Source organism: Mastigoproctus giganteus, chromosome 7, assembly GCF_048544385.1.
Source record: "Mastigoproctus giganteus isolate SK-2022 chromosome 7, ASM4854438v1, whole genome shotgun sequence".
In the NCBI taxonomy this organism is placed as follows: Eukaryota; Metazoa; Arthropoda; class Arachnida; order Uropygi; family Thelyphonidae; genus Mastigoproctus; species Mastigoproctus giganteus.
The window spans coordinates 78,967,318-78,980,854 of record NC_143581.1 but is presented as its reverse complement, the minus strand read 5'-3'; the positions used below and the strand labels follow the sequence as shown (position 1 = coordinate 78,980,854).

The 13,537-nt window shown below is 38.2% G+C and overlaps 1 protein-coding gene across 3 annotated transcripts in view; it reads left to right on the top strand.

Moving 5' to 3' along the window:
- The window catches only part of LOC150083015 (uncharacterized), a 487,383-nt gene that overhangs the window by 149,957 nt on the left and 323,889 nt on the right, over window positions 1-13,537 (top strand). For all 3 annotated transcript variants that reach the window (XM_090377743.1, XM_090377741.1, XM_090377742.1), the window contains exon 6: window positions 10,274-11,524. In XM_090377743.1, coding sequence (XP_090233869.1) covers window positions 10,274-11,524 — 1,251 coding nt within the window. The remainder of the gene's footprint in view (window positions 1-10,273; window positions 11,525-13,537) is intronic.

The window sequence follows — 13,537 nt, the reverse complement described above, 5'->3', positions numbered from 1 at the left end:
CTTGATTATCAGGAGAACAAGAAATATATTATTCAAAAAAGGACATGTGGAATGGGACCAAGATATGTCTGCTGGGTGCTAAAGTTTCTGACATTTTAGAGCAGTTGTCCTCTTTTTAAGAGCATGAAATGTGATATTGTTGTACATATTAGTACTAATGATATTAAGAGTAAGAGATGTGAAGATTTAATTAACAAGTACAATGCAATTTTTGAGAAAAAAAGTCACTAGTTAGGATTGAAATTGAAAATATTTGCAATTCTGCCCAGACATGATAGGAGAGAGTACTGGATGAGAGCCACGTTCAGTTGATTCAGCTGTGGAGAATCAATACTGTGCAAATGCGGACACAGTATTGTGCCGGCATTTGGAACGTTTTGTTAGGATTTTGCGTCTCCATCATGTATCATCGTACAATGCTGTGTGTGCAACTTCCAGGGAGGAAATTACAGTCTGTTATTTCTAAGGTGAAAACACCTGTTCCTCCATTCCTACGGAGTGGTTCTGTATACCACATTATTTGTCCAGATTGTGTGTGTGTGTGTGTGTGTGTGTGTGTGTGTGTGTGTGTATGTAGGTGAGTCTGGTAGAAGATGATTGAAAGACCTGGTTTCTGAGCATGAAGTGGCTCTGTGAACTTCTAATTTTGATTGTTCCGCAGTTGCCGAGCATTATTGGGTTGAGCAGCACAATCTTTATCCCCAACTTGATGTTGAAATCGTCAACTATTCACGTGATTACTGCCAGTGCTCATGGCTTGGAGCACTGCACATAGCTACCAATAATAGTACTATGAATCGCATGAGGGGAGTGCACTTACACCCTATTATGGAATGTACTGTATTGCAGTGAAATGGGCACTGGCAGTCATCACATGTATGTAATTCTGTTCTACTGACACCAGACTCGTGATACGTGATCATGCCCAGCTGACTTTTGCTATTGTAACCATCAGTATATACTGAAGTACACCATTCACCGACTAGCTAATGTAGAGGCACTTCGTCTCGAAAGCCTTCTATTTATTTTAATGCTTTCATTATAATATTTTATCTTTTTGTATTTTAATGCTTTTATTATAATATTTTATCTTTTTGTATTTTAATGCTTTTATTATAATATTTTATCTTATTGTATTTTAATGCTTTAATCTTATTTTATCTTATTGTATTTTAATGTATATATAATTTATTTATTTTAGTAAATTTATTTTAACCAGTTAGTTGGTCGTTGCAAGAAACTTGGATGATAATACTGTGCAAAGTTTGTGGAATAGAATTTTTCTCAGCATGATTTGTGCTAGTTAACAGGAGAATCTGTTTTTACAAGGATGGGATACACTTAAATTGAAGGAGTGCAAGAATATTTACTGATGCTATCAAGGTGGGTTGGAACACTGCCTAGCTAGGTGGGGGATACACAGACTAATAGATTAACAGCAGGTGCAAGTGATTCTTGCACTGTTTCTATTGGAGCATGCAGCAGCCTGGAGAGCAAGGGACTTACTGGAGCCTGCTGGGGTTTCTCGTGGAACAAGCAAATATGTAGCTGTGTTAGGGTTACTAATAGTAAAACCAGGTGCATTTATATTTTGTGTACATTAATGTAAGAAGCATTAGTGCACATGCACACACAAGTATACCTGCACCTGCCCTTTTTTTTCCCTTTTATTAGTGTACACTTGCACCTTTTTTTTTTTTTTTCCATTAGTCAGACACTGACTAATGAGGGGAAGGAGCATTGGTCAAGTAATCACATGCAGACATTGTGGGGATATCTGTGATGTAGTGTCACTCAGCTATATGGGATACAAAATTTGAATGTGAGAAAGTACAATGTGTACAAAAAGGACAGATGAGACAGGAGGTGAGGTTATGCTCTTAATTAAAAAGCACAAAATCCATAGACAGTACATCCAGTGGACATGGATGACCAGTACAATTGAGATTGGTATGATATGAGCAAATTGATTCAGATTGGTGTGACATGAGCACTGGAAAAACAGAAATGAGAGTTGGAGTATGTTATAGGACTAATGATTGTGTTGCATGTAATGAACAAATGCACAGATATATACAGAGTGGGCCAGTAAATCAATGTCTTGTAATGACTTTAACTTTACAGATATTGACTAGATCCTGTGGGATAGGATACACTTAAATTGAAGTTTAATCAAATACACAGTGGCAAGGCTTCAGTGGATTTCTTGGGTAATTGTTTCTACACCAGCATTTTAGAGAGGTAACAAGAGAAAGCAATATGCGTCACGTAATTATCAGCAACAACCCTTCTTGCATTAAGAATTTGCAGATAAAGGACCCATTAGGTGCCAGTAATCACCTTGTAATAATGTGGGATTTACTTAAAGATGCCTTCAAGGGCAAAGGGAAAGGCTTTTGCTTTCATTAATGTGACTACAGTGGTCTTGGGTAGGTTTAAATTCCATGCAGTGGGACCAGCTGCTGAATTACCACAGCAAATTCTAAATGGAAAACATTCAGAGATGCAATCATAGAAGCTACTATGCTTTTTTATACCAACTAAGAGATTCTGGTCAAGGCTTATGCTTAAATGGATGTCAAATGAATTGAACAGACTTGTGGCTAAGAAGAAAAATGCATTGGAGGCATATAAATTATCAGCTGATACTAATGCCCTAGGAGAGAGTACCTAGTAGATATAAACTAGCTTGTAATCAAGTCACAAAGGAGGTTAGGCAATCTAAGGCAGATTACAAGAAATCTTTTCAAAGAAAGGCAGCAAAGACTTCTTTACTTTTGTAAACACTAGAAGGAACAGGATGAATCACATTGGTTCACTAGATATGAATGGTTTAACTGTTGTTGATGCTGCTGCTGCTCAGGTTGCTGACAAATTGAATGTGTTTTCCATTGTCATTTACATGAGGAATTTTGTAAGGATGGGGATGCCAGAAGTGTGTCTAATTCTAACAGGGACCTGGATGATTTTTTTGACAACTGAGAGCAAAGTGGAAAAGTGGAATTGTTGAAGCCTAAATTTAAAAATAAGCACCTGGAGGTGGATGGGATCTTTTCAGTTTTATTAAAGGATGCAGCAAAAGAGGTAAGTAAACTTTATCTATGAATATGAGAGCATCTTTGGTTTTGGGAGAGGTCCCTGTCAAGTGGAGATGTGCAAATTTATTCCCAATTCACAAATTAATTACACATGCCACCTTTGATTGCAAAAGGTGATCAAGGGGTGGCGTGTGTAATTACTGAGCTATTAGCTTGACATCGGTTCCAGTGAAAACAGTGGAGTCCCTGGTTAAAAAAAAGGAATTCAAGACTGTCTAAACAGGAATGTGGGTATATGGCAGTCACAGCATGCAGTTGTTGGGGCCAGTCTTATCTGAATAATCTAATTGGATACTGTAGTGCAGTTACAAAGGAACTGGATAGAAAAAATAATTTTGCATTATATACTTAAATTTTAGAAAAGCTTTTAATTTTGTTGCACATAAAAGACTGCTATGCAAATTGGAGCAGCATGACATTAAGAACAAGTTACTGCTATGGATAAAGGGAAGGTTGAGTGGGGAGAAGACAGTGGTTATGAATGGTCACTGATCTTCATGGACTAATGTTATTAGTGGAGTCCCTCAGGGTTTGGTGTTGGGCCCCTTGTTGTTTTCTGTATTTATCAATGATATTGATGAAGGTATATCAGGGTTAAGTGACCAAGTAAAAGAACATGGTGTCGCTGTCATTTTGAATAAGCATTGTTCAAGGTCTCTTCTTGGATACAATCCTATTAATGGTAGAATGATGACAGACTTCAGAGCCAGCCAGTAAATATCACAGTTTTAGTTGCATATGCACCGACATCAACATTCACAGACGAAGATATGGACGTTTACTATGAAAATCTCCAGTCAGCTCTTGATCTGGTCCTAAAAAAGGATGTTTTGATACTCGTGGGTGATTTCAATGCAAAAGAGGCAAGACAGTTTCTTCTAGTTCGGAATGTGGTAGGTTTGGTCTTGGCACTAGAAATGACCGGGTGAAAATTTAATTGAATTTTGTCATCTGAACAGTCTTGTCATATGTAACACCTGCTTTCAGCAGCACCCAAGAAGGCTCTACACATGGAAATCTCCTGATCATAAAACAAGGAATCAGATTGATTATATCCTTATGCAGCAAAGGTGGCGTTCCAGTGTAATCACAGCAAAAACACTTCCTGGAGCAGATTGTGGCAGTGATCATCAGCTACTCCACATTGTTCTCAAGCTGAAGCTGAAAAAAATCATGAATAAGGTTTTCCCAAGACGATTGTATGTAGAAAATATTCGAAACGATTATATGTTTGAAACGGGCAATCGTTTTCAAGATCTATTAGAATTAGATGACGATATGCTGCCTGAAGAAATGTTGGAAAATATAAAAAGCATTATTAAGGATTCAGCTAATAGACACATTAGAGAAAGGTCAAACATCAGGAAGCCTTGGATTACAGAAGCCACTTTTAAACTTATTGAACAGAGAAGAACTGCAAAAGCCCAGGGTGTACAAGGAAACAAAAAGTATCAGGAACTAAGTAAAGTCATCAAGCGCTGGTTAAGCCAGGACAAACAGGATTATATCAATTAAAAGTGTAAATAAATCGAATACTACAACAAACAAAACAACACTAAAAAGTTGTATGATGTAATTAAGTCCTTAAGACAAAAGTTCCGACCAAAACTTAATGTAATTAAGGACTCCAAAGGAGAAATTTTAACAGAGGAGAACACAATCAAAGGAAGGTGGAAAGAATATTGTGAGCAGCTCTTCCAAGCACCTGCTGGCACTAATGATCCAGTTCCAATGAACCAGTTCCACTGAAGGAACAAGTCGAAAAAGCCATCAGAGAACTAACGTGTGGCAAATAATCTGGAATTGACAAATTCCCAGTGAAATTAATTAAAGCGATGGTTCAACTGTTGGCGATCCTGCTCAGGTAGGCTCCTGCCCACCTGGCCTCCGTAGCCAGGTGGACAGGAGCAGCAGTGCATAGCACACGCTTCTTCATTAGACTGGGGTTCGAGCCCGTGACCACCAAATACGGATGGATGCGGAAAGGTCAGGGAATGACCACCGCATATCCCTGGAGCAATATGGCCTTAGTTGCTAATGCTCCTAAAAAACCAAATAACAACAACAATCCTGCTCAGGTAGCTAACAAACTAAATGAATATTTTGCATCGACATTCACACATGAGGAATTATTCAGGGAGGGAAATGTCAGAGGTGTATTCAGCTCTGACAGTAAGCTAGATAATCTTGTAATAACTGAGAGTAAAGTGGAAGAGAAATTGTTGAAGATAAACACTGGGGTGGATGGAATCTATCCAGTTATATTAACGGAGGCGGCAAAGGAAGTAAGCAAACTCTTAGCCATAATTATGAGAGCTTCCCATGGAGAGGTACCCATGGACTGGAGATGTGCAAATGTGACCCCAATCCACAAAGGAGGATCAAAGGGAGACAGGTAATTACAGACCTGTTAGTTTAACTTCTGTTCCAGGGAAATTAATGGAGGCACTGGTTAAAGAAGCATTGCAGGATCATCTAGACAAGACTTCAGTTATAGCTCTGACACAGCATGGATTTGTTAAGGGGAAGTCTTGTCTGACTAATTTGATTGGATACTATGATGTAGTCACAAAGGAACTGGATGCAAAGGATAACTTTGATATCATATATTTGGATCTTAGAAAAGCCTTTGATACTGTTGCACGTGGAAGACTGCTGCACAAATTGGAGCAGTGTGGCATTGAAGTCAAATTGCTGCTATGGATAAAGGGGAAGTGGGAAAGACAGTGTTAGTCATGGTTGAGTGGGAAAGTGTTAATCAATGGACAATGCTCTTCGTGAACCTTAGTTTACGAAGAGCATTAGTGGAGTCTCTCAGGGTTCAGTGTTGGGTCTATTGTTGTTTTCTGTATTTATAAATGATATCGATGATGGTATATCAGGCTTAATGTCCAAGTTTACAGACGATACTAAGGTTGGCAGGGTTGTTAATGACAGTACACTGCTGCAACAGGATCTAGAAAAGTTGAGCAGATGGGCTGAGAGGTGGCAAATGAAGTTTAACATTGACAAATGTAATGTACTACATATGGGAAGTAGTAATACCAGAGTAACGTATCAACTCTGTGGTACCACACTGACAGTGGTAGAGAATGAAAAGGACCTGGGGGTAATTGTGCAGGCAGATATGAAGTTTTCTGAGCAGTGCAGACGGTCTGGAAGAGTAGCTCATGGTGTCTTGTCAATGATATACAGGAATTTTTATAGCAGGGATAATGAGGTGATTATCCCCTTGTATAAGGCAATGGTAAGACCACACCTTGAGTATTATATACAGGTCCGGAGGCCTCATTTTAAGGAGGAGGTAGAGCTGTTGGAAAGAGTACAGAGAAAGGCAACAAGATTAGTGAATGGAACAAAGGGTTGCTCTTACGAAGAAAAGCTTAAGTTTTGCAAATTACAGTGTCTGGAGATTAGGCACCTGTGAGGTGATCTGATTGAGGTGTATAAAGCCTTGAATGGTTTGAGCATGCTCAATGCGGATGGGATTCTTCCTCTTGCTCAGAATAATCACCTGAGAGGGCATAAATTGAAATTGAAGAAAGACAGTTGTAAGATAGATGTGCGGAAGTTTGCCTTTAGCCAGCGGGTGGTTGATTTCTGGAACAAACTTCCATCTGTCGTAGAAGTTGATAGCTTAAATAGATTCAAGGCAGAACTTGACCTAAAATGATTGTAATAATTTGGGAAATGGGTTGCTGGCCATCAGATTGGAAGAAATCAATTTTGATCCCCTTCCAAAAAAGGAAATCTGAAAATTTGCTCAAATTACAGGACTATTAGCCTAATTTATCACACTAGCAAGATTCTTCTTAAAATCATTTTGAACAGAATCTCAAGAAAACTTGAAGAAGAAATGCCAAAAGAGCAAGCAGGTTTTAGAAAGGGTAGAGGAATCAGAGATCAGATCTTAAGCTTACGATTGATTATAGAAAAATGCAAAGAATTCAATGTTCCGGTCATTTTGTGTTTTATAGATTATGCAAAAGCATTTGATTGTGTTCAACATGAGAAATTATGGGAAACGGATGACTATTATTAGTTTTCCAAATCCACATAATTCAGTTGATTATGCTACTGTACCAAGAACAGGAAGGAACTGTGAGAACAAACATGCCATTACTGTCATTAACAAACCTGCCAACCTTTGTATCATCTGCAAACTTTGACATAAAGCCTGATATACCTTCATCAATATCATTGATAAATATACAAAACAACAGTGGACCTAACACTGAACCCTGTGGGACTCCACTAATAACATTAGTCCAAGAAGAGCAGCACCCATTGATTACCACCCTCTGTCTTCTCCCACTTAACCATCCTTTTATCCATTGTAGCAACTTGCCCTTAATATCATACTGCTCCAATTTGTACAGTAGCCTTCCATGTGCAACAGTATCAAAAGCTTTCCTGAAATCCAAGTTAAAAAAAAAAAAAAAAAAAAGGTAAAGTGCAGCCATTATCAACCCATGCAGGATGGAAGCCTCTTCAACAATTAATATTAAGGGAAATGGACCATAATCTGCCACGCTGGTCCAATGCGGGTTGGCAGATCGACCATATTCAGCAGTCAGGGGGCTTGAACACCGGTCAACTCAAAGAGCGTGTGCTACTGCACTCCCGCTCCTGACCACTCGGCTACGGAACCCGCGTGAAATCCAAGTATATGATATAAAAATTATTTTTTCTTTGTGACCACGTCATTTGATCAGATTGGTCAGACATTATAGAGTTTCTTTGTGACCACGTAATTGGTCAGACAAGACTTCCCTTTGACAAACCCATGCTGTGTCTGAATTATCACTGCTGTCTTCTTTAGTTGATCCTGCAATGCTTCTTTAACCAGTGGCTCCATTATTTTCCCTGGAACAGAAGACATACGAACAGGTATGTAATTACTTGTGTCACCCTTGGTGAATTGGAGATACATTTGCATGTCTCCAGTCCATGAGGATTTCCCCCCCGAGTCCAAGGATTCTCTCATAATTATGGCTAAGGGTTTGCTTACTTCCTTTGCCACATCCTTTAATATAACTGGATAGATCCCATCTACCCGAGGTGTGTTTCTTATGTTTATCTTCAATTTCTCCTCCATTTTGCACTCAGTTATTATAAACTCCCTGTTTGAGTTTGATAAACATCTGGCTCTCTCCTCCTTAAATAACTCTTCATGTGTGAATGTTGATGCAAAATACTCATAAATGACTATTTTTTTGCACCTACATTCTCAGATAGCTGCCGAACTAAAGTTCAAGTTCGGCAGCTATCTGAGACTGATCATCTATAGTCAAACCATTGATCTCAAGTGAACCAATCTGATTCATCCCCTTCCTTTTAGAGTTTATATAAGGAAAGAAGTTTTTTTCTCTGTTTTTGTTTGCATCCTTTGCCAAAGAATTTTCATAATCTGCCTTCGCTTGTCTTGCCTCCTTTGTGACTTGATTACAGACTAGTTTGTATCTACCATAGGCTTCTGTGTCACCTGACAATTTATGTGCATCCCATGCATTTTTCTTCTCTGCCACGAGTCTCATTAGACTTTCGGGCGTAAACCTAGAGCAGTATTTCTTATTTGGAATAAAAAGCCTAGTAGCTTCCAAAATTACTTCCTTGAATGCTTTTAGAATTTGCTGTTGGTAACATCATTTGGGCCAACTGTATAGAACCTAAAAAATCTCTGAGACTGCTGCAATCACCTTACAAAAGCAAAAATCCTTACCTTTACCCTTGATGGCAGTTACATCTTTAAGTAAATCCCACATCAGTGCACTGTGACTACTTCCTCCTAGTGGTTCCTTTATCTGTTAATTCTTAATGCATGAATAATCACTGCTGATAATCAGATCAAGTGTGTTACGCCCTCTTGTTGCCTCTCTAACATTCTGCTGTAGAAAACAATCATCCAATAAATCCACAAAAGCCTTGCTAAATTGAATGATCAACCCACAAGTTCTAGTCTATATCTAGGAAGTTAAAATCCCCCATTATAAGTCACTCTGATTTACTGGCCCACTATATTTATCTGTATAATTATTCATTGTACTCAGAGTCATAAGGCCTATAACAAACTCCTAGCCTCATTTTTGCTTTCCCAGTGCTTATGTCACACAAAACTGACTCAACATTGCACTGTCTATTTATGTCAACTGGATGCACTTCCTTAGATTTTGCTTCTTAACCAACAACATAACCCCTCCTCCCTGTCTATCCATTTTGTACATATTGTACTCCCCAAATTCTACCTCTGCATCCCTTATAAACACCACGTCTCTGATATCCCAACAGTATCCACCTTGGATATCCTAACCAGCACTTCAAATTCAGCAAATTTATTTACTCTACTCCTAGCATTTGGTGTACATGTAAGTATACATGCATCTGTTCTTACTCTTAGTTACTCTAACACAGCCCATGCATTTACTTGTTTCATGGCTCCCAGCAGGTCCTGAATTCCCCAGCGATTTGCTTTCCAGGCTGCTGCTCATTCCAATAGAAGCAGTGCAAGAATCATTTCCACCTCTGCCTGCGACTACTGCTAATCTATTAGTCTGTGAATCCCCCAAGCTAGCAGTTTTCCGACCCACCTAACATTGCCTCTGTAGCATCAGCAAATATTCTTGCACCCTTTCTATTATCCCATCCCTGTAGAAGCAGTCTCACCTGTTATTTTTAGTGCTTACAGGATATATATTTAGAAATTGGCGCCTCTGTAGCCAAGGTGGGCAGGAGCAGCAGTGCATAACACACGCTTCTTGATTAGACCGGGGTTCGAGCCCGCGACCACCAAATACGGAGGATGTGGAAAGGTCAGGGAATGACCACTGCATATCCCCGGAGCAATATGGCCTTAGTTGCTAATGCTCCTAAAAACCAAATAACAATATTTAGAAATTATTTTCAGAATAGAAGGCATTTCATTATTGTATGGCACTCTTATTTTTGTGAAATTGTTGGTTTTGATGGATGTGAATTTTTTTTTTTATCTTAAAAAAAGGTTTGATTTAATATGCTTATTTATTTTTTAAAATAATGAAATGTGTGATGTGAAAAAGTTTTCAAACGTCCTTCCTGGTGTTGACGTGTTGTTATTGTACATGTGCACTCATTTATTTTTTTTGATCTTTCCAGTTTTCTATATTTTCATAATAATTGATATATTTTGTTTTCTATAGTGCCATCTCCTGCGCATAGCCCAGCATATTCAAATGGATCTAATAAACTTACTGTCAACAGGTCAACTTGTTGTTGCTCACCACATGTGGCTGTGTTAAATTCCAACAAAACTCTAATGGAATCTGGACAGCTAAAGGATACTGAAATAATATCTAGGCATCCACCTGAAAAAAGTACTCACAAGGTGCCTGGGAAACTTACAAGGTCTGAAAGTGGAGATGAGAATGCAATGAATTTGTCATTATCTTTACATGATGGAAATAAAGAAAACATCCTGAAGATGGGAGGGATGCACCGAACAACAAAAAATATCCACTATCATAATTCTAGCATTTCAGCTGGAGACTTAAATATGCATGTAGCTTCTTATTCTTTAAATGATGTGGATGCAGAAAAATCATCTCATGATGTAAGTTCAATAAGGCCACTTAATAAGTCGTGTGCTACGTGTCCTTCAGTTGCACCACATCATAATACCAAAATATATTCCATTCCTGACATAAATAATAAATATGTACACAGTAAACAGAATGTGCAGTGTAATGGTGAGATGTTATCGTTGAAGCAGGAGACAGAAGAAAAAAGATATGACTGCCAGTTTGCAAAATTTGCAAGCCAAAGGGATGAATTTAGTATGCAGTCCAGCCATCCAACATCTGATTGCCATGCCATAAATCTTACAGTTTCAAAAAAACTACCTAAGATAGAACCTAGTAATACACCATGCTGTATGAAAGCAAGCTGCTCTATTAACTTTCCCAGTTACATGCCACCTAACAGCACTTCTGGTTGCAAGGCATCAGAAAGTTTGACTGCATTATCTAATCTAGCCAGTGGTGTTTCATCTTATGACACGTGTCAGCTAAATAAATCATGCAGCAGGACTTCACAAGATTCGTGGACATATTCAACTCCAGCACATTCGTGTCAGAGGACTTCTCCTTCAAGCAGAATACAGAAAGCTCAACAGTTCTTTTCTGCAGCTTCTCACAACAAATACCTTTCGTCATCATCTCCTATAATCGGTTGTGCTCTACCCTTAACAACAACAACAAATTCTAGTCATCATGAAAAATCAACTGCTCCTAAAATAATTGAAAAACCACTAAGTGTTCAAAGAAATGATTGTTCTCATCATTTGCCATCATCCATAAAACAGACTTCAAAAATGACACATGAAGCAAATGGCCAGGAAACCAAAGTAATTCCCGGATCTTCTGTACCATTACCTGTTGTGATCCCAAATACAGGTAAGAAAGTTTAATTTTCACGAGAGTGTTAGTTAAGCATTTAAACCAGGGGTTTTGGAATGGAGAAGTTGCGGGATGATTTATCATCCTGCAACTTCTGAATTTGTGGGATGTATTTAACAAAATCCAGTCTGATTTTAGTTCATTATTATTCTAAAAAATTACATTCTAACAACAAGAAAAATTCTGGATTTCCCCTATTCTGAAGCCAGAATAGGGAAAATCCATGATATGTCAGACTAAAAAAAAGGTCTTATTGTGAGTGCATGTTTAGCAGGAGCCATTATTCAAGAAACAAAAGATATAACTGGTTTCTCAAAAATTTCTATCTGAAATATTAGCATTAGTAGAGGCCATATGATGCAAGAAAGCGAGCTTATATAGCATCAGCCAAAAAACAACCTTCCTTTTTCACCCATCCATTCACTCCAAAAGTTTGTTGTCTAGTTCAGTCTTAAATTTATTTAAGCTGTCAACTTCCACAATGACAGATGGAAGTTTGTTCTTTTTAATAACTGGAAAGCGCAATCAGTTCTTTCACATCTCAAAGGCCTAAATGTAGCAGAAAAACAATACTTCGAGAACAAAGCAGTCCTACTCTAAGAAGGACTGTATGGAAGGTGGAGACTGGTTTGAGAGTATATCTATGGATATTTCTAAGCTTAATCTGTTATGGATTATTAGATTGATATACAAAGTACAGGATGTTTTGAAAGTCACTACACCCTTGTGACAGCAATGTGTAAAATGATATGAGTTGCCATGCACCATTGTTGCTGTGACATGAGACCCCGCGCACCTAGTGGCGCATGTAAAAAGTCAGTTGGCTGTGAGATAGCTATTGTGGCAGTCGATTATGGAGTGCATTAATGAGGGTTTTTTTCATTGGAGGAGCATATTTTTTTGGTTAAGTGCACTTTTAATGAGCGTGGTGAACATACACAAAACTTTTCTAAGAAATTTCCAAATACACTAGTACCACATCAGCATGCTGTGCGGGCATTAATAGACAAATTTTATGAGACAAGTGCTGTACATGAAACGGAGCATAGTGGGAGGCCACCAAAACTGACAGAAGAGAAATTTTTCAGATTCAGTGCTGTAAAGTTCTTCAAAATCAATATGAAAGTTGTCACGACAGCAAAACATTGGTCTTGCAACTCTGCATTTAGCAGTAAGGAAGAAGCCATGCCTTTTTCCCATACAAAAATCACATTTGCCCAACAATTAAAAAGCAGGAGATCACTAAAAGCAAATACATTACTGCCACTGATTTCAAAGTTCATCACTCAAAATACTGATGTATTCTGGATCTTGCATTCTTCACTGATTAGGTGTGGTTCCATTTGTCAGGGTGTCTAAATGATCCAAATTTCCCGTTATGGACATCCAAAAACCCACACGGTCTACATCAAACATCTCTCCATCAGCAGAGGGTTGCTGTTTGGGTTGCTATCTCAAGAAGAAAAATCATTGAGCCTAACTTGTTTGATGAAACAATCACCTCTGGATGTTACTGTTCCAATATCTCTACCAATTCATCATCAAACTGAATGAGGATGAAATGAAGAATGGATGGTTTCAGCAAGATTCTGCCACTGCCCATACTGCTACACAATCAATAACACTCCTAAGCAAAATTATTTGCTGACCAAATAATATCAAAAAAATTCTGTGGCCTCCTCATTCACCAGACTTGAATCCACTTGATTTTTATGTAGGGTGAAGAAAAAAATAAAGTTTAAAGAAAACCCATGATCAATTCAGGAACTCAACTGCTGCAACTGCTTACATCAGAGGTGTATCGTACAAGAAGAACTAAAGAAGATTTTTGAAAATAAAATTAAACTAGTTCAGTCCTGTTCGGATGTCTGTGAAGGTCATTATCAATATCCATTGTAATGGACTACTTATGTAAGCAAAACTGGGCAATAAACAATTTGTAATAATAACATTTAAAAACTTACTTTCCTTTGAACTAGGTGTATAGTAACTTTACGAACACTGTGTATT